At 46.0% G+C, this 26,485-nt stretch overlaps 1 protein-coding gene across 3 annotated transcripts in view; it reads left to right on the top strand.

Annotated features, from left to right (window-relative positions):
* The window catches only part of EPB41L4A (erythrocyte membrane protein band 4.1 like 4A), a 403,094-nt gene that overhangs the window by 366,515 nt on the left and 10,094 nt on the right, over positions 1–26,485 (top strand). For all 3 annotated transcript variants that reach the window (XM_075601703.1, XM_075601694.1, XM_075601711.1), the window contains 2 exons: positions 22,135–22,182; positions 25,172–25,240. In XM_075601703.1, coding sequence (XP_075457818.1) covers positions 22,135–22,182; positions 25,172–25,240 — 117 coding nt within the window. The remainder of the gene's footprint in view (positions 1–22,134; positions 22,183–25,171; positions 25,241–26,485) is intronic.

A 26,485-nucleotide genomic window follows, 5' to 3' on the forward strand; every position in this document is an offset into this window, starting at 1 on the left:
TGTTCTGCTTTTCCAGTGGTTTTGGCGTCGATCTCTTCTACATTCCCTGAGATTATTTCGGACCATTTTGTCATGTTAAACTATAAGGATTTGGCTAATTCCTCTATTCATCTGCTATCTGTCCAAATATACAACAGAAAAGGGAAAACTCTCCGGCGCATGAATAAGGAATCCTGTATTTGTTGTATATTTTATAACATTAATTGTGTACTGTGTAGTTGTAAGGAGAGGGTTTCCACCAAACCCAGGAACGGATTCCTTACTGTAGTGCGGGTTGATTAAACCTAATCAAGACTTAGGAATAATTCTGTAAAAGACTCCAGGATAGGAGTTACTCAATTGTACTTATTATATAAATCTTTTAATAAATGGTATTTTGTTAAAACTGCATATTCAATTCCTCTAGGAAACTCGGTATACCATGAGAGCTTCAATAGATTCATCAGTTCCTTATTCATGCGAGGGGGTGTTTTCCCTTTTCTTTTGCACATTGTTAGGGGGTTGAGATTCCCCTTATTCACCCAGGCTGCCTGATATCTACTTATTAGAGTATTTGTTTACACTTGTAGTTAAAACAAATAGAGCCTTAATATTTCTATTGTTCATCTGTCCAATTATATCTAACTTATCGATGAAATATAAATATAATTTTTTTTCCTACATGTGATTCTGCCCTTTTACAAGATGACATTTCTGTTAAATAGGCCCGGTGGGAATGCCTTTTTTTTTAATTTACATACTTTCTTTTTCGTCACATTTGAGCAATTAAGCACAGTTGGATTTGGAAGGGCATCAATGTCAAACATTGTTTTTTTATTTTAAGTATTGATGGAAATAGGTGCATATTGTTTATTTACGGCATTTTGTCAACATCTAATTGCACGACAACCATGGCTCCAGTCTTTAATTAAGATGTCCTTGAATTCCATGAATGCCATCATTAGCATAAACTGACATACAACAGTATAACAGCTTCTCTGCCAGTAGAGCCAGCAACGCATTTTTCTTTGAATTTAATTGATTTGCATTTAGTCAGAGTTTGACAAAATTCAGGCATCAGCTCGCCATGGCACTTAGAAATAACACCATGTCCATGACGCCTACGTAGTCGAGGGAGGGGTGATGTGCAACTAGCCAGCAAGAAGATATGGAGCGAGAAGGACTGTGCTTATAAATGGATCAGGTACGGCTGACAATCACCATATCGCTTCCCGAAGATGTACCCCACAATTCCTAGCACGGTGTAAGACGTTGTGGGGCGGAACTTCATAAAGTAGAGCAGCGATTGACAGCTAAGATCAGATTCTTCTACCCACTAAAACAGAACTTCATCTCTTGAGTGTTATGTCAGCAAACTAGAAGAGGTGGCAGGGACATCATTCTACTGGTAGAAATCCATAGTGGGATAGAAACCTTGCTATTACACTGGCATGCCTGCTGCCTCCTTTACTTAGCTGATAACTGCACTTATAGACCAGCAGAGCATCTAAGGCAGTTCTTTATAGTTTTCCTAAATAACAATAATAATAGCATGTTCTTATATAGCGCTGCTAGTTTTTACGTAGCGCTCTACAGAGACATTTTGCAGGCACAGGTCCCTGCCCCGTGGAGCTTACAATCTATGTTTTTTTTTTTTGTGCCTGGGGCACAGGGAGATAGAGTGACTTGCCCAAGGTCACAAGGAGCTGACACCGGGAATTGAACCAGGCTCCCCTGCAACAATCTCAGTGTCAGTCAGTGTCTTTACTCACTGAGCCACTCCTCCCGTAAATGCACCTTATGTGTGTTTGGTATGTCATCCCGGTCAGCTGGCACAGTCCTGGGTCGTTGGACCATTTACTGTTAATTCACAATAATTTAAGGGATTAATGTTCAATCTGGATGACATTTGGCACAGATGATGGCAGTTTTGTGCCCAAGCTGCAGCTGATTTAGTTCAGTGGTTTATGAGCTACACAAGCGTAAAACATGCATACAGTACAGGCAGTCCTCGGTTATCCAACAGAACCCATTTTTGGAAGTAGCGTTGGATAGTGAAACCACTGTAAAGTGAGTCCAATGTTAATCAGTGGCGGTGAGCGTTGGATAACGCATTCAGGCGTCGGATAACGCATTCCGGCGTCGAAAAACGGCCCATGGGATTGCATTGTAAAGCGCTGGGTATGCCATTCGTTGGATAGCGAGGACTACCTGTACCTGAATCTTTCAGGGTTGCGGGATACAACATATACTAGTCATTTATTAAATTTCTTTCAAAATAACTGGACATTTTGTCAAATTCAGCCCAGTCTAGAAATGTTTTGTAATTGTCATATTGATTTTTTTAAGGAATAAGTATTGATTACTGCACATGAATATGAGTTATCTGTGCTTATTAGGTATAGTTGTGTGACTGATCACTTTAAAAAGTTTTGGTGTCCTACACTGCATTACATCGGCATCAAAGGTTCAAAAGATCACATTGAATTGCATTTTTTTTGCGTTGGTAAGAAAGGATTTTCATATAAATATTAGTGGAAGGCTGAGCCCGTAAGTACTGCATGGGGAAGGAGCGATTCCAGTCGAGGTTTTCTAATCTCCCTGCTACAGCAAACACATTAATTGTGTCCATTTCCTTGTGTAAATATATTCCAGCACATGTTCTACCTTCATACTGGTCTACACTGCAACAATGCTCCTCCCCTTCCTTCTCTGGTACTCTCTTTAGTATTGGCCACTATTAATATTGATATACAAATAAAAAAAGCTGAGTTAGAGAAAAGCTAGAGCTATTCTAATATAATTTTAAGATTTATCAAACTCTTACTTTTTCTTGCCTATGTAGGAACACACGTTACAACTATTGCTTTGTACCAATGTGTTTTTTTTTTTTTTTTTAAAGTATGAGAAGTAGTAGCTATTTAGTAAAGATAATGTGATTTGGGATTAAATAATTCCCACCACATATCATTGTAAACAAATGAGGCAAAACCCATTTTAAGGTAATGCACCTTCTGAGTATGAATGTGTCGAGCGAACATAAATAGTGGTGTTTATCCATTCTTTGACCTTAACCAATGGTATCCTGGAAAACAATATAATGACTGATGCGGAGGATCCGTTTTCATGCGATTAATGGGCGTATCACACTTTCATACATTTTGCTCCTGTGTATTAAGATCCTAAAAAGTGTGATTTAATCTAGGAGAGTTAGGCTACGCTTATAGTGCCGGCGACGCGACGGTCGCTGGAAAATCAAATAGAGATGACTTCCAGCGATCGCGACCAATCCATCGCTCCGTCACGTCACGCTTACTATAAGCGCACGCAACGGCGGCAATGCATTTGTTTTGCCTCGACGTCGCCGGCACTATAAGCGCAGCCTTATTTGTAACACACAGCCATGCTTTAATTAGCATTGCTTTCACCCCCCCCCCCCCCCCACCACCCTCACACACATACACACACACACAGATGTAATTAATAATAATAATAATGTGTAGCCAAAGGGCTTTGCTTTTAGTGAAGGAAAAAAGACATTGCAGTTAATCCTCAAAACAATAACATAAATTCCTCCTGAGAAATTGATTTCATGCCAACACAGCAGTCAACGCCTTAGTTTAATTTATTTATTTGTTTAAGCTTTGGGGAAGGATAAGCAAATGCTAATGTTAAGCTGTGGAGGTCCCTATTTCTACTGAAACATGACATGTATTATTGCAATAAAATGTTATTGGTGTTTGGCATAGAACCCTCAGTTGTCCCTTATTTTGGCCATTACACCCTGACAATTGTGGGTTACCATGAAATGAAGTGCCATTGTGGGATAAAAGGAGTGCTTATAATAATCCACCCCAAAATACATAAATTTACCACATAACGGCTAAATGTAGGGTATACTGTATGTGTAGATATAGATAAAGAATAGTTATAATTTACCAAAGGGGGATTAGTTGTAGATGTATTTGTTGTGTTCTGTACAGAATGCTACAAGTCTACAGTTGTCTCGGATCAATACGGCTACTGGAGCTTTGAGTATCCCAAAGCCAACATTATATAGTCATTGTAGTGAAAAGAACCGCTCACTCCAAAATTGTTTTTACCAGACATTTGTGGATCTGTTTTGATTTTAAGCACCACTGTATGTTAAAGCAGCAGTCCGCCCTGCATTCTATTTACTTATTTTAAGACATCTCTTCTTGTCCTTTCCAACTCTGTTTTTCTTTTTAAAATTCGATGCGTCATTTAGGAGTTAGAAGCGTTTGCAATACTTAGGCCGCGTCCATAGAGCAGAATATGTTCAAGCTACGTAGCTCGCGCCGAAACAAACACTATGACGCCAATGCATATGCGCGTGCTAGCTCGTGCACATGCGCTACAAGTTTGTATTTCAAGCGCGATGCCACGTCACGGAGGAGCGCGGAAGCTAGCGTGTTCCACCATGGGCGCGGCCTTACTGTGCATGCAATGTCTTGTATATAATGTATAACCCATCTCACTTAATGTAACTATGTATTGTAACCATGTATCTGTCATCATAACTCTATGCCCAGGACATACTTGAAAACGTGCAGTAACTCTCAATGCATTACTTCCTGGTAAAATATTTCTATAAATAAATAGTATTAAGTGTCCAAGAGGTTAGCATTGCCTAGTAAATATGACCCTAAATATTTTTTTTTTAAATCCTCTTAAAAGGTATTGCAGTAAAATTGGGATACCAATCCTTGTAACACACTGTCCACACCTTTATGACTGTTTCATCAATTAATATCCTTTTCTGTGTTAAAGCTTTGAAACATTTTTTTTTAATTTGGGCTGTTGCTGGTGTCCGGTTTTGAACTGGACAGACCGGTATTTTCCCCTAGCGTCCGGTAAAAAGTAAGAGGTAATACCGGACATGTATGTGACAGTACAGGGGTGTATTTTTTATATGTATTGGGGGGTGCATGTTTTTTATATATTTATTGGGGGGTGAGTGTATTTTTTTATGTATTGGGGGGGTGTATTTTTTATATGTATTGGGGGTGAGTGTATTTTTTTATGTATTGGGGGGGTGTATTTTTTATATGTATTGGGGGTGAGTGTATTTTTTTATGTATTGGGGGGGTGTATTTTTTATATGTATTGGGGGGTGAGTGTATTTTTTTATGTATTGGGGGGTGAGTGTATTTTTATATGTATTGGGGGGTGTATTTTGCACCAATTTGTACCATTTCATATTCTATTTCGTAAAAAATGCTGGGAGAGCACTCAATCCTCAAACCCCTCCCTCGAAACAAAATTTGAAATGGTGCAAATTGGTGCATACTTGGAGTGAAATTTCAAACAAATGACATAACTTGATAAAAAGTGAGGTGAAGTGCGCAACTTCAATCAATCACATAGGTGAAGTGATACAAGTGATGATAAAATTAAATAAATACGTGACCCTATGGACACTGATGGGGGAGCGTCTGCAGCCGTGAAAACCAGGGATGGCTCAACACACGCCCTACACGTTAGACAGAAACACAAAAACACAGCGCACAACGCTCATAGCGCATTAAAAGAAATATTATCCCAATCAAACAGTACAGGTGAATATTATGCGTACATCAAGGGAGAAAAAACCCAGCATGTCAGGGGTTAATGTTACCCATGCGCCAACCGGATCTCCACGCAAGATGTCGTCTATGGTTGTTAGAGCAGCTTCCAGCCTCTTTATCTTTCAGTCACGAACGAAATCAGTAGATCCTAGATAGTCCCACTCTCTGAGATAGAAATCCCAGCAGACTCGTAATGGGCGAAAATGATAACCGCTATGTGGGTTAGTCTCTCACAGTGGTTTGGTGCACACTCGCAGCCCTCCGGTCCTCTGCTTCCGGATCTGCTTCCGGATCTCTGACGTCACTCAATGGCGACATAACTGTCTGATTTATAAATAACATACTTCCCCACCAACTTTTCGAGTGTGTCACATCTTTCACCATTGTGTCCAGTATTTTTGGAGAAGCCACCTGGCAACCCTAGCTGTGACAGAAGAGTCAGTAGGGCTCTCGTAAAACACAGGTTAATCACAGACTGTCGCCCCCTTGCACCGTCATGTACCTTCATTTTGGAAGAAATATAAGTGTAATTGTATTCGCAATAGTGTATAGCTTTTTAGTACAAAATGTCCCAGAATTGCTTCAAGGTATGACCAATGCTAGCAGAATTGTGCACACATAAGCTCTACGGCAAATCCAAAAGAATTCCAATGGATAAATAATCCCATGAAAGCACTCCCGTTCAGCGTCTCACTGATACAGATATTGAATGATGTGAAACCCTTATGCTCCGTATGTTCGTGACTAAGCCACGGGACGGGGCTATGATGTGGTAGGGAGGATATATACATGCGGTAAAGCCGTGTCTCCTGCAAGGAAACTATAGACGGCCAGTGACTCACCGCGATCCTCCGCCACTGCCCTCACAAGCCCGGTGTCACACACGGTAGGAATCCCCACTGGGGGGAAGGAGGGGTTTTTTACTTACAGTATTGACACGCCGAGTCCAACTCCAATACTGACACGAGCTCCTCTGATCCGGAAGTGCAGCGACGCGTGCTCCAGCCAAGGTAAGGTAAACAGAAAAGGATAGTCAGGCGGTTCATTGCTGCTGTCTGGGTATGAAATCGAAAGTCCACACGCTATAAATCTAAAAGGTTGTATTTAATGAGTGCATACACTGAAAAGTATACTGCTACAGAGAAAACTCTGACGCGTTTCGTCCACAGGTAGGGACTTTGTTAAAGAGTACCTGGCACTGACCCCAGTGACGTTTATATAATGAGACAGAGATTGCTATAGGGTGGATCAAATTGAATAGGATGTTAACTCACCAGGTGAATAATAAATCAATCAGACTCTGAAAAGGAATACCCCTCATTAACCCCCTCAATAGTACTCACTTACAAGACATCACTGGGGCCAATCTCATGCAGTAAACATAATTAAAAGACACAAAAAAGATTAAAAACAATTCTCCATACTGCCGTCTAAATACATAAATAAACCATTGTTTACTGGTTACTGGTAACTGTTTTGTACATGGTTTATTTATGTATTTAGACGGCAGTATGGAGAATTGTTTTTAACCTTTTTTGTGTCTTTTAATCATGTTTACTGCATGAGATTGGCCCCAGTGATGTCTTGTAAGTGAGTACTATTGAGGGGGTTAATGAGGGGTATTCCTTTTCAGAGTCTGATTGATTTATTATTCACCTGGTGAGTTAACATCCTATTCAATTTGATCCACCCTATAGCAATCTCTGTCTCACTATATAAGCGTCACTGGGGTCAGTGCCAGGTACTCTTTGACAAAGTCCCTACCTGTGGACGAAACGCGTCAGAGTTTTCTCTGTAGCAGTATACTTTTCGGTGTATGCACTCATTAAATACAACTTTTTAGATTTATAGCGTGTGGACTTTCGATTTCATACCCAGACGGCAGCAGTGAACCGCCTGACTATCCTTTTCTGTATAGCTTTTTAGTAGCCTGTGTACCACTCCTAGCCAAACGAAGAAGCGGTGCACTGAGGTAAGTAGGGAACCACACGCAGCTCTAACAAAAAACGACTATTTTATTGGAAAAAAGGAACAAACATCACGAAGCTGTTCCTTTTTTCCAATAAATTAGTCGTTTTTTGTTAGAGCTGCGTGTGGTTCCCTACTTACCTCAGTGCACCGCTTCTTCGTTTGGCTGTTCCGGTTACTACTGCTGGTAGCACGTGGATTCCAGGACACACTACACTGCAGGCATTTACTCCGGTGATTCACCCTCATCTCTCCGTGGTTACACCGGATCAAGCAGCGTGACAGCAGGTATCTTCATTGGCTGTGGGTGACTTAGCATTAGCTAGGCTGTTCTTTGGATAGTCGGCGACTTTTGGTGTCACCTCACATTACCCCTCCCCCCAGCCTGCTCCACTGGGTCCGCTTAATACTCTTGATAAGAGTGTTTATTCATATGCTGCAGACATGTGTCATCATGATTTAAGAATAAGACATTCTACGCTTGTTGGCCCTCGAGCACTGGCAACAGAATCCTTCTGTTTTGTTTCCTGTGTACCACTCCCCCCTAGTCACATCCACCATAGGCTTCCTGCAGTGTTTCCTCTGTCCTGTGCCTGGCTTAGGCCGAGTCCATAGCAGGGGAGGCCGCGCTGGGCCGTGCGGACGCTCCGCGCTGAGCCCCTGCATCCTCCATGAGGATGTCTTTAGAGGGGGCTCACGCGAGCGTCCGCAGGCGTGCTGAGGCGCTGGATTTTTCAGCCGACAGCCAAGCTGTTTTTCAGAGCGCTGTCGGCTGAAAACATCCAATCAGCTCGGAGCCGCGTCAACGTGTCGGCGCCGTGACGTTGTCGTCGGTGCGTCGCGGGCGATTGGCCCAGCGACGTCACTGCCCCGCCTCCCTCAGTCTCCCCCCGCCTCCCGATCGCGCCCGCTGGCTCGCCTGCATGGGCATGAAATCACGCAGATTTCAGCAGTCGAGCCTCAGCGTCAGCGCGCCTCAGCCCTGCTACCCCCTCTATGGCCCCAGCCTAAGGTGTCAATCTGTCCCAGGAAGTGCATATTGTCGTCTGTATAGTCTGTGTACCAGGTAGCTTCTGCTATTTGCTAGGAGACCCCTTTCTAGATCTCAGACAACCAAGTACCCGTGGTTGGGGAATCATTAACCCCTTCCGGTCTGGAATCCCTCTTCTTTGTATGGGTGCCAGCCCTGTGATTGGTTGAAAACCCCATAGGGATTAATGGGGGAGAAAATCTTTCAAAGGCCCTGCCCAGCAGTTTTGCCTTCAAATTCACATGGGGAAGCAATTTATCTTGCTGATGGTCTGATCCTGGATACTCTGGATTATGCAGTGAGCCCCCCCCCCCTGTCTCTATGTTTGGCCCATGGATTCCTTCCACCCCCATGGTCTGTAACTGTACTGTAAATTATAGGAAATATTATTACCAACCCATTTCTTTTACTTCTACGGCATATATGTCAACCCTTTGTGTACTGTACCTCTCCTTATTAAATCTATTCTTTAATAGCTCTATTGTCGTGATTGATAGCCCATATGTCTCATAGCAATTTTTTGTATACTGTATGTGGTGATATTTTGCTTGTATGCCTGCGACTCTCTAATTGTCCCTAGTAACCACTTGGTAACAGTATAGACATGGACGCTAGTCTTTGAAGTGGGACTGATTTAATGTGAGTTAGAGATTGCCGGGAGTGGTTTGGGCGTTTGCCCCTGTATGAGAGCCTCGCTCTTGGATGGTTCCCCCCATAGCCTGGCTGGTGGCAAAGCCTTCCTTCTGGGTTTATATTATGATTGTTTGTTTTGTATGCTCAGTACTATTGCTTAGTTTTACGGTGTATTTTCGGGGAGCCCAGAGACCCTTTTCATTCATGGAGGTCTAATTTCCTCCCAACCACCAGGGCAAAGCAGTAGGTTTGTGACTCCCAATGAGAGCCTGTGATGACCAGGAAGGTATCCCAGATATAAGAACGCAGCTCTTGGGTGGTCCCCCATAGTTGTCCTAGATTGTAACGCTACCATTCTAGTAGAGTAGGCTAGGATTAGTTCAGTGTGTGTTTTTGGCACCTTTTTACCATAGCCCGGGCAGGAATCCTGTGACGATGGAGAAGATTTGGCCCGGGATTAAAGGGGTTACACCCCAATTGGCCACCCTCTAACCTCACCAGGGAGACAAGGGGTTAACTGGGCTGAGACCCAGACGTTTGATTTAACCCTTGTCATAACCTGAAAATGTATATTCACTGTTCCCCCATGTTTTATTGTTAATCAGTGTCTGCATCACACACACACTGGGATCCATCCGGGAGCACAAGGGTTAATAGTGGTATAGTGATTATAGCCCTTTGTGTAACTTTCCCGCCTTTTCAGGCACCATTTTGCAGGATCTCATAGGCCGCCATTAGGGCTCAATGCATTTCAATAGAGAATTGTGCTGTTTTAGTCCTGTTTCCTGTAAAGACCAGCAGGTGGCGTCCCAGAGGGAGAGCGGCGGTTTCCCATTGAAAGTCAATGGGCCCATTGACTTCAATGGAGATTCCTCGAGGTAACTTTCGAAGAACAAGTTGGCAGCCATCCAGACCGCAAACCGCAAAGCGGATACAATGTCCTTTAAAAGAGCTAAAATCACTTGAGTCAAGTTCAACGTCAATTGGCGTGGGAATAAACAGTTCTATGGCACCTAGAAATAAAATTCTTTTTGCCCCTAGTTCCTAAGCTTCCCCCCACTCGACCTCAACCGGGTCCCCGAATCCTGGATCCCCGATAAGGGTCGAACCAGATAGAGCGGGTCGCTCCATAGGCTTTGCCGGCGGCGGCAGAAACGGCTCAGAAAAATGACTAAGTGTGAAATGCTGAATTTTAGGAATCCATATCTCCGGTTCTGGAGGGACCAGAGGATCAAGGTTTGGGGTATCTGTAGTCACTGCTCCGGCATCACTGCAGAACCATCCTTGACCCTCTTGGACCAACCTGACGGAGTATGGACCCCCTTGAAAGTTCGGGACTTTTACCATTTATTCCAATGGGAGAAAAACCGCATGGTGAAAAAATGACTAAGTGTAAAATGTTGAAATGTGTAAGTCCATATCTCCGGTTCTGGAATGCCCAGAGGGATGGGATTTGGGTGACATGTAGCCAAGGTTCCGGCTTTAATGCATGCCCATTTCCAGCCCCCTCAGACCAACCAGACGGAGTATGGACGAATGTAAAGATTTGTGGATTTTCTCATAGACTTCAATGGCGGCGGTTCCCCATTGAAAGTCTATGGCAGGAAACCCCATTGATTACAACGGCGGAGTTGCTCCATTGAAACCCATGGCGGCGGAGCCCGTTGTTTTCAATGGGGATTTAGTGAAAAGCTGAGATTTCTTTTTAGCGGAGATTTTTGTATTAAAGTGAAAAATTATTTAATGTGCATTTGTGTATCTCCGGTTCCGAAGGTCGTAGCAAGTCGCTTTTTGGACCATATGGTGTCCCAGTTCTGGCAATGAGAACTGGGAAGATTGGACCTGCTAGACCCAACGGAACCGGATATTTTAATACGTTTATGTTTTATGTTTAATACTGTGTCCCAAGGTATGGACAAAGACCCAGAGGAAATTCTTTTGCATACCAGGATAGCAGATGGCCCTAGAGGCGACCCAATGTCTAGGACTTAAGTATTGTTCAAAGGGTTTTGTCACCCTCCCTGTTTACCTGTGGGCGGAGAAGGCTCAAACCAGAGCAGTTTTTAAGTGTTCCATTTAACACCTTCCAACAAAGGTTTTCCTGACAGGAATCCAAATGGGTAGACGGGCTGGCATTCCATTTACAAATGTGGGGCTACAGAAATGAGACCCCAGAGTTCTACTGCGCCTGTGTCAACTAGCAGGGGGGCATGTACCAAAATGTCTTCCCACGTTAGTGAGTGGCTGGAGGTAATTGCAAACCAATCACAGGTACTTAGTGTTAAGGATAGAGGGACAAAAGGTTTATAAACTGCTGTCCACCCTATATCCTTTGTCTTCATGTGTTCATTGTCTTCATGCCTGCATGTCATCAGGCCTGTTGTGCTATACCATCTTGATTGCTGAGAAGAAATGCCATGCAATGTCTTGGGCTGATTGCGGTATGAAACTGCCAGTCCAGATGGGACTGTTTTCATCATTTTCATCTTTTAAGAAAGTGTCTATATTTTGCTGTTATTTGTACATTTTTGTGTGTTCACCTTTATCAAGGAATAAATTATATTTTTATCATATCTAAGTCTCGTCCCAGTTCAAACCCAGGTATATATATATTTATATATATTTTTGGTGTAAATTACAGCCTGTCATAAGCTACCGTGACAAATCCCTCGCAGTCAGTAGGATGGAGGCACTTTCCCGGCGGGTGAACTCTGAATACACTCAGAGTATCGGTGATCAGCTGTTTTTTTGGTACCGACGGTCTGATGTTACAGAGGCGACACGTTTAAATTGAGCAGGGCTAGTACCGCAAGCCGGGACATGCCCCGGCTTGCTAGCCCCACTCCCTGGTGACACGCGGTCACGCGTCATCGGGTGCGTGCGCCCCCTGCACGCGCGTCCAGGGCTCCCCGAGGGAGCCCTGGTGTCCCGCAATGTGGGGGACGGCGGCAAGGGGTTCCGGGGGACCCGGCGGACCCGGCGAGCGGAGGAAGAAAGCCCCGATCGGAGGGCGCTCCTCCGCGGCTTCGGCGCGCGCCCGGCACCCTCCGGCGCGCGCCAGGTTACTGCTGCGGCCGAGACCGGGCAAATGCTCGAATAAACTCGGCCGCAGCAGTATATGACATGGGCATTAATTCCGAACTGAATTGCACAACAAAACATACCATAAACCAGTGGTTTCAAACCTTTTTTTTGTTGAGGAACCCTATGTGAAATTCGGATGAACCCCCAACCCTCTCTAACAGTGAGTCTGAGATCAGATGCATTGTAAGAAACCCCAACCCCCTCTAACAGCGAGTCTGAGACCAGATACATTCTAAATTCTTCTATATTTGGTACAATTTTAAAATGACATTACAGCGTACCCTTTAGGGATACCCAGGAAACCCTGGGGTTCCTAGGAACCCTGGTTGATAAACACTGTCGTAGACTATGCCTATTGGTTTCATTAGCTTTTAGTAGCTACTTATGGGTTCATACGTTGCGAACAGAATAATATTGCAATAGTGCCAAAATGACAGTGCCCAGGTCAGAGTTATAAGCCGGTCCTAAGAAAATACCCAGTGGATATTTTTAAATTACGATATTGGTGAAAAAATGTTAAAATTTTATGTTTAAAACATTTGGACTTGCTGCAACTTTGGGAACATCGCAGACATGGTGTCACAGAAGGAGCAGTCAGTGACATGTTTAAGGAGTCACGTCTGGGCGATTTATGCTTTTTTTTCTTGCCAAACTCCACCACCAATGAGTACTTTAAAATAATTGTTTAAGATTAGTTTGTAAACATAGTGAGCCGAGACTTGGGATGTTTTTGATTTCCTCTGTCTGCTCCCTTTTGTGTAATGTCACTGTATGTTCAACAAGAGTTTGCCCAATTAAAGCTGTATCTTCCCCTCCCTAACATTTTCTGTCAATTTGAGAGGGACTCAGAGGCCTTGACAAAATAAACCTGTGCTTAATTTCCAAAGGAACAAAAGCCACCATAGCTTTGCTTTAACCTTTATGGTGCCAGTAGTCAGGCAGCACCTGAGTGCCACCAAACGTCTGGGTTTCATGACCATGTGTTCGTTTCTGTAGTCATCACAGTCGGGACAGTCCCTGCAGCATTCTCCACTTCTGTTTTGATCGCTTTCACCACCCGAATTAGATTTCCCCCCAGAAAACGAGCATTTATACCATGACATATCTGGTACCGCACAAAGAGCCCCTCACATGCCGGGTTCTTTGTGATAACGGGTACATCATAGGGGCAGCGAAAAGGTTAAGACCTCTATCCAAGGAAGACAGATTATTTGCGAAATTATTACAAAACATTTTTTGATCACCTCCCAAGCATTGTACCTTTAAAAGCAATAAACACACAGTCCCTACAAGCTCTAACTCCAGAACCCATCACATCATCTATATATATATTTGTATCAAAAGGAGTGCTCCTGAGTGTGGCCAAATGTATACAACATAAGACAAAAATACCCAATGATACATCCAATGTGACAAAATACATAGTTAAATACTTCTATGATAGTATTCTTATGAGTAATTGTCATTCAGTTAAACCCTTTGGCCTTCAAAAGGAGTGCTACTGAGCGTGGCAAGACAGGTCTATTAATACCATTCTCCCTACACAGCAGAGGTAAATGAGAATTTTCACAGGTAGTGTTAGGACCTGCTTACTGGTCATGCCGGGAAGTGGCTGCAGCCTTATAATGCTTTGGCCAACGGGTTTAACTAAATGATCCTTATTCATAAGAATACTAACATTGAAGTATACTATGTATGTATTTTGTCACATTGGATGTAGCATTGGGTATTTTTGTCTTTTGTTGTATACCTTTAAACTCATCATCATTATTTATTTGAATACAAATAGAATGTTGGAATTGATAGAGAACAATACTAGTGAATCCAGGATGGAGAGTCCAGTAATATGTGGCATTGCAGGTCCCTTCAGCACCAAACAGGGTTAAACCATGTTTCATATCTCATTATGGGTGTAGCTAGTGAACTTCAAAGGCAGCAGATATTACAAATGATAACGATTTCACAGGGCCGCTTTTAAACCTGAAGGGATTGGTAAAGCTAATAGTGGGTCAGTTACTGAGTCTGATTTATTAAGGCGTGTTTGCTTGAACCTCACCTGGGCACAATTACTTTTGGAGAGCTATGCTTCAGGCTGTCTGCCCCCACACTAATTAGACTGCAGATTTATTGAAGGTTGTCCTGTAGCTCAGAGGCACAATGGAGTAATAAATAACTATTGATAAGTTACAACTAGCACATTCTTGGGAATCAACAGCACTGAGTTAGGAGCTTGAAGGAATTCTTTAAGAAACACATGGCTGGTGCATCTATATTAGTATTATTGCGCTTTCGTTAACTGGTGCCACTTTTGTGTGCATGAGCAACGGAACTTGGTTTCAGATAAGCTAATCTACTATTTACATTGGATAATCTTAAAATATTTTGAACTAGCTGAATGTTCCCAGTGTTGCTCGGGAATTCTAAGAAACCAACCTTTCTCTCTCTCTCTCCCCCTCTTCTCTCTCCCCCACCCCCATATCTCTCTCCTTCCTCTCATCTCTCTCTATCCCATCACTTTCCTTTAGTACCTTATGACATCCCTAATTGTTTCCGCCTCTCTGTCCTCCGGCATTCTTACTTTCTCCTCACGTGTCAACTGACTGCCTTTCTTTCTTCGTCTTCTTTCTGTGTAAACGTTATAGCTATCTGACTCTCCTTATCTGCCACCAAGCTATGTGTATTATGATGTCACCAGTGTGATGTCACGTGTCAGATACATAGCCTACCAGGTACAACACACCCAGTGGCTGACTTGTTTGTGAGAGAAATTGTAATAACTCATAGAATTAAAACTAGAATGTATCCAAACATAGACAAAAACTGCTCCTTGATTTCAGGAACCATCATGCAACATTTGGTTACGATATCTTAAGAGGTGTCCAAATGCATAGCGAACCGACAAACAATTTCCCAAAATGTATAGTTATAGTACTATTGTTCTCTTCAAGGTGTTTTTCCATCTGGCGACTACTAGTTTAGTTGCCATGTAGTCTCCTGGGTTCAAAAGTGGGCCAATACAAATACAAAATAAATCTAATTTTTTCATGTAAACAATCATACTGACTTTTCTTGCAGTACCTTTTTTCAGCAGTTAAGTGTCACCTGGCAGTTTTCCCAATTGACTGTTATACTGTAAATCCTACTTGATACCAACCTCTAATCTTTTTCCGTATGCAATTTCCATGCTTTGCTGAGTTCTGTTAAGGAATTTGTGGAATCAGCTTCTCTAAAGGTTGTTCCATGAATCCTTTCCGACTTCGCTGACGGATGATTTGTCTTACATTTACCCCTGAAACAAGTACTCACAACTGGACACAATGTACTTAAGGTTTTTATCATTTTCACATCTAACCCGAGCCAAAACTAGACGCAGTTCTCAAGATGAGCACGTAGCGGCAATGATCACCACTTATTTGCCATTATTTAATACTAGCTGAGAGACCCGGCGTTGCCTGGGATGTAAATGCGTAATAGGTAGTATTATTTATAAATGGTGGAACAATAGGTGACTATTTGTTGGAAAGGTTGGATAATAATGTTGAAAAGAAAGATGGAAGAAAATGTAATACGATGTTGTATAAAAATGGTTTATTGTAAACACACCACAGTACAATGTATATTTTGGTGACATAAGTGATGTGAAAATGTGAGGCGTGTGTCCTGCTAGGGTGTGAGCGTGTGTGAGGCGGCAGGTGGGTGTTCAGTACGGGTGGCGCATGGGTAGTGAGTGCTGGCTGTGGGTCGGGGTCCTGCTAGGGTGTGAGGCGGCGGGTGTGTGGCGAGTGCGGGTGACAGCTGGTCAGTGATATTGTTGCGTAGGGGCAGGATGCGGCAGGTGTGTGTCGAGTGTGTGGGGTGGGTGAGAGGCGGCGGGTGTGTGTCGAGTGGCGGGTGTCTGTTGAGTGCGTCCGGCGGCTGTGTGGCGCAGGGGTGTGAGCGGTGGGCGGGTGAAAGGCAGAAGTGCGGGTGGGCGAAAGGCAGAGGCAGGAGGGCGGATGAAAGGCATTGAAGGAGGGGAGGTGAGGTCGGAGGGGTGATGGGGGGTGGTGAAGGGGGGCGGAGGGGAGGTGAGGAGGATGGGTGGTGAGGGGGGGGATGGTGAGGGGAGGTGAAGGGGGATGGTGAGGGGAGGTGAAGGGGGGGCGGAGGGGAGGTGAAGGGGGGGCGGAGGGGAGGTGAAGGGGGGGCGGAGGGGAGGTGAAGGGGGGGCGGAGGGGAGGTGAAGGGGGGGCGGAGGGGAGGTGAAGGGGGGCGGAGGGGAGGTGAAGGGGAGGTGAAGGGGGGGCGGAGGGGAGGTGAAGGGGGGCGGAGGGGAGGTGAAGGTGGAGGGGAGGTGAAGGGGTGGTGGAGGGGGTAGGTGGGAAGGGTGGAGGTGGGGGGCTAGGGGGGAGGGGGGAGGTGAAGGGGGGGTGAGGGTAGATGAAGGGGGGGTGGAGGGGAGGTGGTAAGGGGGGGGAGGTGGTAAGGGGGGAAGGTGGTGGGATGGGGGGGAGGTGGTGGGAAGGTGGGAAGGGGGGGAGGTGGTGGGAAGGTGGGAAGGGGGGGAGGTGGTGGGAAGGGGGGGAGGTGGTGGGAAGGTGGGAAGGGGTGGGGAGGTGGTGGGGAGGTGGGAGGTTGTAAGGGGGGAGTGAAGGTGGGGGTGAAGGGGGGTGGGGGTGGAGGTGGGGGTGGAGGGGAGGTGAAGGTAGGGGTGGAGGGGAGGTGAAGCGGGGGTGGAGGGGAGGTGAAGCGGGGGTGGAGGGGAGGTGAAGCGGGGGTGGAGGGGAGGTGAACCGGGGGTGAAGCGGGGGTGGAGGGGAAGGGGAGGTGAAGCGGGGGTGGAGGGGAGGTGAAGCGGGGGTGGAGGGGTGGTGAACTGGGGGTGAAGCGGGGGTGGAGGGGAGGTGAAGCAGGGGTGAAGGGGAGGTGAAGCGGGGGTGGAGGGGAGGTGAAGCGGGGGTGGAGGGGAGGTGAAGGGGGGGGTGGAGGGGAGGTGAAGGGGGGGGTGGAGGGGAGGTGAAGTGGGGGTGGAGGGGAGGTGAAGCGGGGGTGGAGGGGAGGTGAACCGGGGGTGAAGCGGGGGTGGAGGGGAGGTGAAGCGGGGGCGAAGGGGAGGTGAAGCGGGGGTGGAGGGGAGGTGAAGCGGGGGTGGAGGGGAGGTGAAGGGGGGGTGGAGGGGAGGTGAAGGGGGGGGGGAGGTGAAGGTGGGGGTGGAGGGGAGGTGAAGGGGGGTGGAGGAGGGGAGGTGAAGGGGGGTGGAGGAGGGGAGGTGAAGGGGGGGGGGTGGAGGGGAGGTGAAGGGGGGGGTGGAGGGGAGGTGAAGGGGGGGGGGTGGAGGGGAGGTGAAGGGGGGGGTGGAGGGGAGGTGAAGGGGGGGTGGAGGGGAGGTGAAGGGGAGGGGTGGAGGGTAGGTGAAGGGGAGGGGTGGAGGGGAGGTGAAGGGGGGGGGTGGAGGGGAGTTGAAGGGGGGGTGGAGGGGAGGTGAAGGGGGGGTGGAGGGGAGGTGAAGGGGGGGTGGAGGGGAGGTGAAGGGGGGGGGTGGAGGGGAGGTAGGGGGGGGTGGAGGGGAGGTAGGGGGGGGGGGTGGAGGGGAGGTGAAGGGGGGGTGGAGGGGAGGAGGGGAGGTTAAGGGGGGGTGGAGGGGAGGTTACGGGGGGGTGGAGGGGAGGTTAAGGGGGGGGTGGAGGGGAGGTTAAGGGGGGGTGGAGGGGAGGTTAAGGGGGGGTTGGAGGGGAGGTTAAGGGGGGGTGGAGGGGAGGTGAAGTGGAGGGAGGGGAGGTGGAGGGGAGGGGAGGTGGAGGGGAGGTGGAGGGGAGGGGGGGTAGGTGGAGGGGAGGTGGAGGGGAGGGGGGTGGGTGAGGGGAGGGGGGTGGGTGAGGGGAGGTGAGGTGGAAGGGAGGGGAGGTGAGGTGGAAGGGAGGTGAGGTGGAAGGGAGGTGAGGTGGAAGGGAGGGGGGTGGAAGGGAGGGGGGTGGAAGGGAGGGGGGGTGGGGAGGTGAGGTGGAAGGGAGGGGGGGTGGGGAGGTGAGGTGGAAGGGAGGGGGGGTGGGGAGGGGGGGTGGAGGGGTGGGTGAGGGGAGGTGAAGGCCGCTCACTCACCCGTCCGGCAGCTCCCACGTGGATCTGAGGTGGGAGGCAGCGTGTTGTGGCCGCTCCCCCGCTGTGTCCCTGGCGCGCGCTCGCTCACTCCGCTCCCCCGCTGACTGTAGCGGCGCCGGGGGGGGGGGGGTGGAGGGGAAGTGAGTGAGGGAAGGTGAAGGGGGGTGAGGGGAGGTGAAGGCCGCTCACTCATCTGTCCGGCAGCTCCCTCACCCGTCCGGCAGCTCCCTCACTCGTCCGGCAGCTCCCTCACCCTTCCGGCAGCTCCCTCACCCGTCCGGCAGCTCCCACGTGGAGGGGGGGGGTGAAAGCGCAGGAAACAGGGAGAGACGGAGGAAGAGGCGGAGCCTCCGGGACCGGTGGGGAAGAGAGCGGGAGATGTGCTGCTAACACTGTGAGCCCCGCTAATGTATGTAACACCGTGTGTGTGTGGGGGGGTTGTGTGTGTTTAGTGATGTGTGTGTGTGTGTGTGTGTGTGTGTGTGTGTATAGTGATGTGTGTGTGTGTGTGTGTATAGTGATGTGTGTGTGTATAGTGATGTGTGTGTGTGTGTGTGTGTGTGTGTGTGTGTGTGTGTGTGTGTGTGTGTGTGTGTGTGTGTGTGTGTGTGTGTGTGTGTGTGTGTGTGTGTATAGTGGTGTGTGTGTGTGTGTGTGTGTGTGTATAGTGATGTGTGTGTGTGTGTATAGTGATGTGTGTGTGTGTGTGTGTGTATAGTGATGTGTGTGTGTGTGTGTGTATAGTGATGTGTGTATAGTGGTGTGTGTGTGTGTGTGTGTGTATAGTGATGTGTGTGTGTGTGTGTGTATAGTGATGTGTGTGTGTGTGTGTGTGTGTGTGTGTATAGTGATGTGTGTGTGTGTGTGTGTGTGTGTGTGTGTGTGTGTGTGTGTGTGTGTGTGTGTGTGTGTGTGTGTGTGTGTGTGTGTCCTTCACTCCGCCTCAGGCCAATGAGAGGTGTGCGGGGGCGGGCGGCCCAAGGGAGCAATCTCATTGGCCTGGCCCAAGGTCCAATGAGATTGCCGCTAGGGACACGGGGAGGGGCACAGGGAGACACATACAGACCCGGACACATAGGACACTTTCAGAAATATATAGTAGATTATCCAAACTGTCTCTCCTAACTATCTGAGTGGGTGACATTGTTTTTGTTTCTACTGAGCTTTTCAATATGACATTGTTCTAATTTATTCTTGTCTTGTGTTTCTGCGAGCCAGGTGCATCATTATGTACATCTGAGTGTTAAGGTCCCCATTGACTAAGTGGTGCTATGCCGCAAGGCGCATGATATCTTATTCAAGTCTAAGAGCCACCAGTTGTCTTTTGGCACTGAATCTTGTCTTGTGAAATAGTACCACGTATGAGCCTAAGGCCGCGCCTAAACTAGGACGCACTCTCAACGGAGTGCGTGCCGTCACGTGCGCCTGTCGTCCTATCGATCTGTGGCCTGTGATCCACAGTGATGGGGAGGCGTGCTGTGGGGCGTGTCCATGACATCACATAAGCGGTTTGCCCTCATTGGCTGAACCACTCACGTGACCCGGCCGCCGCGAGACAAAGACCCGTGCGCACTCTATGGACGCTCCCATAGACTTTGTGTTTGGTCGCGCTAAGCATGGACTGTGATGGTAGGGGGTAGCCAGGCTATCCAATAAAGGGTTAAGCCCGTTTGGTTACCCCTGATACTTGTGTTGGGTTTATAGAGTGTCAGCTCTTGGACCCAGTGCTGTATATGCATAACCTGTAATTGTGCGGTAATAAAGTATTTGATGTGTTTTTACCTTTCCAGGAGTGCCAGCAAGCAGAGGGGGCTGTGGTATGAGTTTCAAGGGGGGTTTTACGGGGAAAGTGTTAGCAGAGTGTATCTATTTAGACGGGGCCTAGAGTGGCTGGTTCCCCTAAAAAGGAACCCAGGAATCAGGTCAGATGCCTGGATGCATGTAGCCACATGGTCCCTGTAATATCTCCCCTTGAAAACGCTTGTGCGACTCACCACAGGGTTTCCCTGCTTCAGCACAGACCAGAAAGCTAAAACGGGGCATAGGGATGTGAGGTATCCCTGAAACAGTCAAGGGGTCCCTAGATTAATGGGGACACTCAGTAAAGGCCCCCAGTCACCCAGACCCGGTATAAGGGTTCAGGGGGTGCCCCAGCTATGTGATAAAGCTGTGAGGCTTTTATTTGTGTGCTAAATGTAAAGTCAGACAGTGTGTCAGGGATAAGGCTAGTAAGAATAGAGAGGATGTATTCTTATTCTATCCCTGACGCCAGAAAGGGGATCTTAGACATTTTAACACCAAACACAGTTTCACAGCATATTTTATTAAAGGGTACATTTAATAAAAGTATATATGTTTGATGCACTGTAAATGAGGCACAGGGATGGGAAGGGTCCCTAGGTAACATAGGAGTGTATGGTATCCCCAGAACGGTACCGGGCTCCCTAGTATGAGGGGTCACTGAGTACTCCAGCTAGGTGACAAAGTTGAGAGTTTTTTTATTAAAATGTAAGTCAGGTTTTGCAGAGTGTAAGGTATATTTTATTAGCAAAGTGTATTGAAACATATGCTTGTGCAAACCTTAGCCAATTTGCATAGGAGGCATGATTGCTACCCAGCCTTCTAGCTTCAAAGGCAGTCCAGGATATAGAGGTGTGAGAGGCATTTGTTCAGGGTGGCTAAGTGAAGCACCCACATCCTCAGATCAAAGGATGCATGGGCATGTCCATGTGGCCTACCCCAGCCAGGCAGGAGTCAGTCACCGTGGGAGGCATAGGGGAAAGCAGAGGCAGAGGGACCATATGTCACCTGCCCTGCGGACAGTCAGAGGGTTAAGAAACCCTGTTTAGTAGTCTCAGATTGGTTGCTAGGGAAATCTCTTAGGCCCCTGATAGGGAGAGGTTTTTTTTCCGAGGTTTTAAAAACCCTTATGCAGCTGAAATCTGGCAGTTCTCTAAGTCCTCTGAGAGTTCCCCAAGTAAATCTGAAAAGGTTTTTAAAGCGTTTCCAGCGAGAAAGAAGCAAGGCTCTGCCTGAAAGTCTGCCTGAAATCTTTTGCAGTTTCAAGACTATTAAGGGGTAAACTTTTGGATGTTGAAGTTTTGCGCCTAGGACAGTATAGTTTTGTTTCCCTAGTCCCAAGTAAGTGTGCTTTTATCTGTATTTTGTGTAAGTTTGCCTATTTTAAGTGAATAAATAAAAATTTATTTCATTACGTGTTTCGCTCAGTGAAATGATCCTGGTAAAAAAGGTGTTAGTAGGTGGTCTCCCGTGACATGGACGCAGCCTAAGGCCGCACTTATAGTGCCGGCGACGCGACATCACCGAAAACAAATGCATTGTCGCCGCCGCTGTGTGCACTTATAGTAAGCGCGACGGCGACAAAGCGCCGTGGCGACGCGATTTTTTGAAGCCGGGAATATTTGATGTTTCAGGGGCTGTCGCCTCATGTGACAGCCCCTGAACCAATCAATGGCCTGGTCGTCCGCGCCGCCGCCGCAAAGCGAAACACAATTTTTGCTAGCGGCGACGGCTGACGTCACGCGTCGCCTTCGCGGGCACTATACTCGCGGCCTAAGTCTTGTCTGCTGCATTATTCACCACCCTACAAGTTTATCTAGTTCCTCCCATACTTTGTGCACATTATACATTGTAGTTATATTGTCATTGCATTAAGTTTTATATATGCACACTTCATTTTGGCGATGCTGTGTGCAAAATGTAACGTGTCAAATGAAAGTAAATAATCACATTGTTGTATTTGTTGTATGACAGGAGAAGCCCAGATGTACAAGCAAAGGAAGAATTATGGAAACACATTCAGTAAGTATGGTTTTCTAATATTTTTAGGGATTCAAGCAACACAGAGATCATTACATTTACCAAATGATGCACAAATATATTTGTCACGTTGTACATTGTGGAAAATAGCACATTTCCATCCAGATGCTGATTTATAAACCCGCCCATAGGTTACACAGAAGAATTGTCGTCTTAAACTGTATTGTAAATGACAGAGAATGGTGGGGAGAGGGGAGAGAGAGAATGGTGGGGAGAAGGGAGAAAATGGGGGGAGGGAACGGAACGGAGTGAGTGAATGGACGGAAGGGAGAGAGAGAGAATGGACAGAAGGGAGAGAGAATGGGCGGGAGGGGAGAGATAGAATGGGGGAGGGAAGGGAGAGAGAGAATGGGGAGGGAAGGGAGAGAGAATGGGGGAGGGAACTGAGAGAGAGAATGGACGGAAGGGGGAGAGAGAATGGACAGAAGGGAGAGAGAGAATGGAGGAGGAAAAGGAGAGAATGGGGGGAGGGAGAGAATGGGGGAGGTAGAGAGATAATGGGGGGTGGGAGAGGGAGAGAGAATATGGAAGGGAAGGGAGAGATTAAATGGGGAAGGGAAGAGAGAGAGAGGAAAGGGAGAGAGAGAATGGATGGAAGGGAGAGAGAGAATGAGGGAGGAAAGGAAGCGTGAGAATGGATGGAAGGGAGAAAGAGAATGGGAATGGGGGAGGAAGAGAGATAATGGGTGGTGGAAGAGAGAATGGATTAGGGAAGAGATAAAATGGGGGGAGGGAAGGGCGAGAGAGAATGGGGGAGGGAAGAAAGAGTGAGAGAGAATGGACAGAAGGGAGAAATAGAATGGGAGGAGGGAAGGCAGAGAGAGAGTGGGGGGAGGGGAGAGAAGGGAGAGAATAGACGGAAGGGACTGAGAGAATGGGGGGGAGGGAAAATTAATAATACAGCATACATGGAGAAGCTATTAGACAAATACCATTATAATATTTATTTTTTAGCGATGTGATTATTGTATAAATAATGCTTTAATGTGTCCCGGTTTTTCGTTTTGAAAATCTGGTACATCACCCTAACCTGCCTGACGTAACAGTTACTGACCTAAAAATGATGATGCATTGTGGCAAAATGTAACAGTTATGTCATTGGAGAGGGTGGTCCTCTTGAACAAGATAAAGCTCACTAAACATTGACAGGTTAGAGAGGGGTGATTCATTTTGTGGAGAGTGGCACTAACATTGGGGAGGTTTCCCTGGCCCTGGGTAGTTTGGAGAGAGTTATCCTCACCTGGTCTATTTCGATTACAATTTTGAATGCTGATTTTTTTTTGATCTGTTACCAGTGTTTGTCACAGTTTACAGTACTTCTAGTGTATATGGCTGAAGTACTTCTTTACCAATAATGTCCTTAGATGTTTGGCTGACTGTAAGGGTGGGGAACATGATATATACAGTGTATAAGTGTGACACTGAATGAAGGGCTTAGGCTTTCTGATTGTTGTAAATGTTTAGCTTATAATTGTACATAACATTGGTGCAAAGAAAAGAAGTGGCACGTGCTTATTAACCACGTGCTTATTAACTTTGTACCACGTGCTTATTAACTTTGTACCACGTGCTTATTAACTTTGACTTATTTTCCACAGTGGGTGTAGTGTTTGTTGCTATCTTAACATCACCCTTTGAAAGGGTCTATTTTCTAGACCACGGGTGGCCAACTCCAGTCCTTAAGGGCCACCAACAGGTCAGGTTTTCAGGATATCCCTGCTTCAGCACAGGTGGTTCCACCTCTGCTGAAGCAGGAATATCATGAAGACCTGACCTGTTGGTGGCCCTTCAGGACTGGATTTGGCCACCCGTGTTCTAGAGTCTAGACTGTATAACTGATTAGCTGATGAAGTATCTTGTCGGGTGGGGTCCAACCAAAAAAAAAGTAGTCTGAAAATGAAAGTATTACAATATATATATATATATAGGCAATACGATACCGCACGTGGACGATATGATGTTTTGTTGAATAATACAGGATTTTTGATATTCATTTGGAGTGCTGCCTCTGATATTCGTCCACGTGCGGTATCGTATTGCCTATTTATTTGTACAGGATTTGCACCCATTTTTTCTATTCAGACGGAGTGCCTATGGTTCTTTATTACCTGATATATATATATATATATATATATTCATGTAGAGGTATCAGTACCGTGTTAGCCGAGCATCGATAATCAAAAAATAAATAGATGATACCGTTCTGTGGCTAACGAAATGCTTTTATTTGTGCGAGCTTTCGAGATACACTGATCTCTTCTTCCGGAAGGACCAGCACAGATAACATTCCAAGAGACACTGTTTTTAAGTAAACCCCTTGCTTGCTTCATTCATTGTAACATCGCCGGAAGAAGAGATCAGTGTATCTCGAAAGCTCGCACAAATAAAAGCATTTCGTTAGCCACAGAACGGTATTGTCTATTTATTTTTTGAATATATATATATATATATATATATATATATATATATACACATATATATATATATATATATACACATATATATATATATATATATATATATATATATATATATATATATATATATATATATATATATATATATATGCTAGTGCACCTGTAAATAAAAACCAACATGCACTAAATGAGGTTACGTGTAAAGGAAACCATATGGGAGGATACAGAGCTGAGTCCCCCGCTCAGGGCCCCCTGGGAGCTTAACTCTGCTACACGCCCAGTAGCAACAGTGTCAGAGTCAGTACGGGAGCGCACCAGCGCCTGGAACAGAGCCCCGGAGCTGACATTCACGCTAGAGTAGTTAGCAGCCGTCAGACAGAGAGCTTTAGTTACGGAAAATAATGTTAACAGCTGTTTTTTTGGATCTCGACTACTGATTTAAATTGCATTGTAGTTATTTTCAGAAGGGTGGTGGGAGGGTGCAAATCCTGGTATGAAAGGGAACTTTTGTTTTAATTACTGCTTAGATCTGAACAGCGCTATTTCTTTTTCAGGAAAGAACTGATTGACACCTCAGGCTTTTCTCACGAACAATTAAAGGAAATTCCATACATGAAAATAGAGTAAGTTAACTTGCCATGGAAAGTTCCTATATTTTCCTGTGTATACTGTAAGATTGTTACTAAGCAAAAAAGGAGCTGTACACAAAGGGGGTTAATTCTTTAAATGGCAAAGTGGCCGCTCAGGCCTTTTTCGGCTGAAAATCTCCATTGAAGTCTAAAGGGATTTTTGGCCGAAAATTGCCCGACTGGCCTCTTCGGCGTATGTAGAATTGCATCCGGAGCGCTCAAAACCCTTTGGAGTACAACTCACTGAATCAGTTTGTGGATGGGAAAAATGGCTTTTGGATACTTATGGTTTATGCCTTTGCAACATTTCCCAATCATATGTATGTGACCGCTATCTACATTTGTGCCAGGGGCAATTATTTAAAAAACAAATCTTCATTCTGGAACTCACAGAGCGCACCTTTAAAAACAAACAGAACAGTGTAAAATAATGTCTTGTGCCCAGTTTCCATAGTTTATCTGCCATTATAGAAATTAATAAATGTAGTTGAGTTTTGTTGTTGGTCATATAGACAATATATGCCAGTGTTATTGTGATTTAATACATAATCTCTGGAGTAATAAATGTTGCACCTTTTGAATCCTTTACATATAAATGATCTAGTGCTGCTGCTTTTAAAGTGCCACCTGCTGTGCAATTTAGAGAAGTATCAGAGTAAGCAGTATTGTATGTATCAAGGCTAAATCTACCACAGGCCCTGGGGTGGCAGTTTAGGAACTAATAGGAAGCTTCCTGTTACTAATTAGCCAGCTGAGAAATGGAATGCTTTGCCAATGACAATGTACACGGCCAAATATAGTGCCACTTGGTGAAACAGTTATGTCAGTGGCTGAGGTTTCACTGCTCTCGTTTGGGGTGCTGCAATACAATAATAAATGGAAAATAATAGTGTTTTCTGGGAAATTTAGGGCACGCTGTTAAGTGCCAATGGACTATATATATATATATATACAGTATGGTAAACCCCATCCTTTAGCTTCTCTGCATACCCAGTTAACCAACCCCACACTGATGAGACCCATTAAGGTCGAAATAGCTGTCTGTGGGTGGGTTTTCTGGGTATGCACCTTAACCCTGGCTGTGCTCAAAGCTGTGACCATGCAGCAAGCTTAAGCCTATAAGGAACCATGTTAAAAATGGTTTTTGAAGCAAAAAGTGGCACTGAGTGCTCATTTGCATGTCATTTCCCAGAATCCCTTGCTGCAATGGAAGTGCTGTGTGCTGGGTGATAATGGGGA

This window comes from Ascaphus truei, chromosome 1 (assembly GCF_040206685.1).
Source record: "Ascaphus truei isolate aAscTru1 chromosome 1, aAscTru1.hap1, whole genome shotgun sequence".
In the NCBI taxonomy this organism is placed as follows: Eukaryota; Metazoa; Chordata; class Amphibia; order Anura; family Ascaphidae; genus Ascaphus; species Ascaphus truei.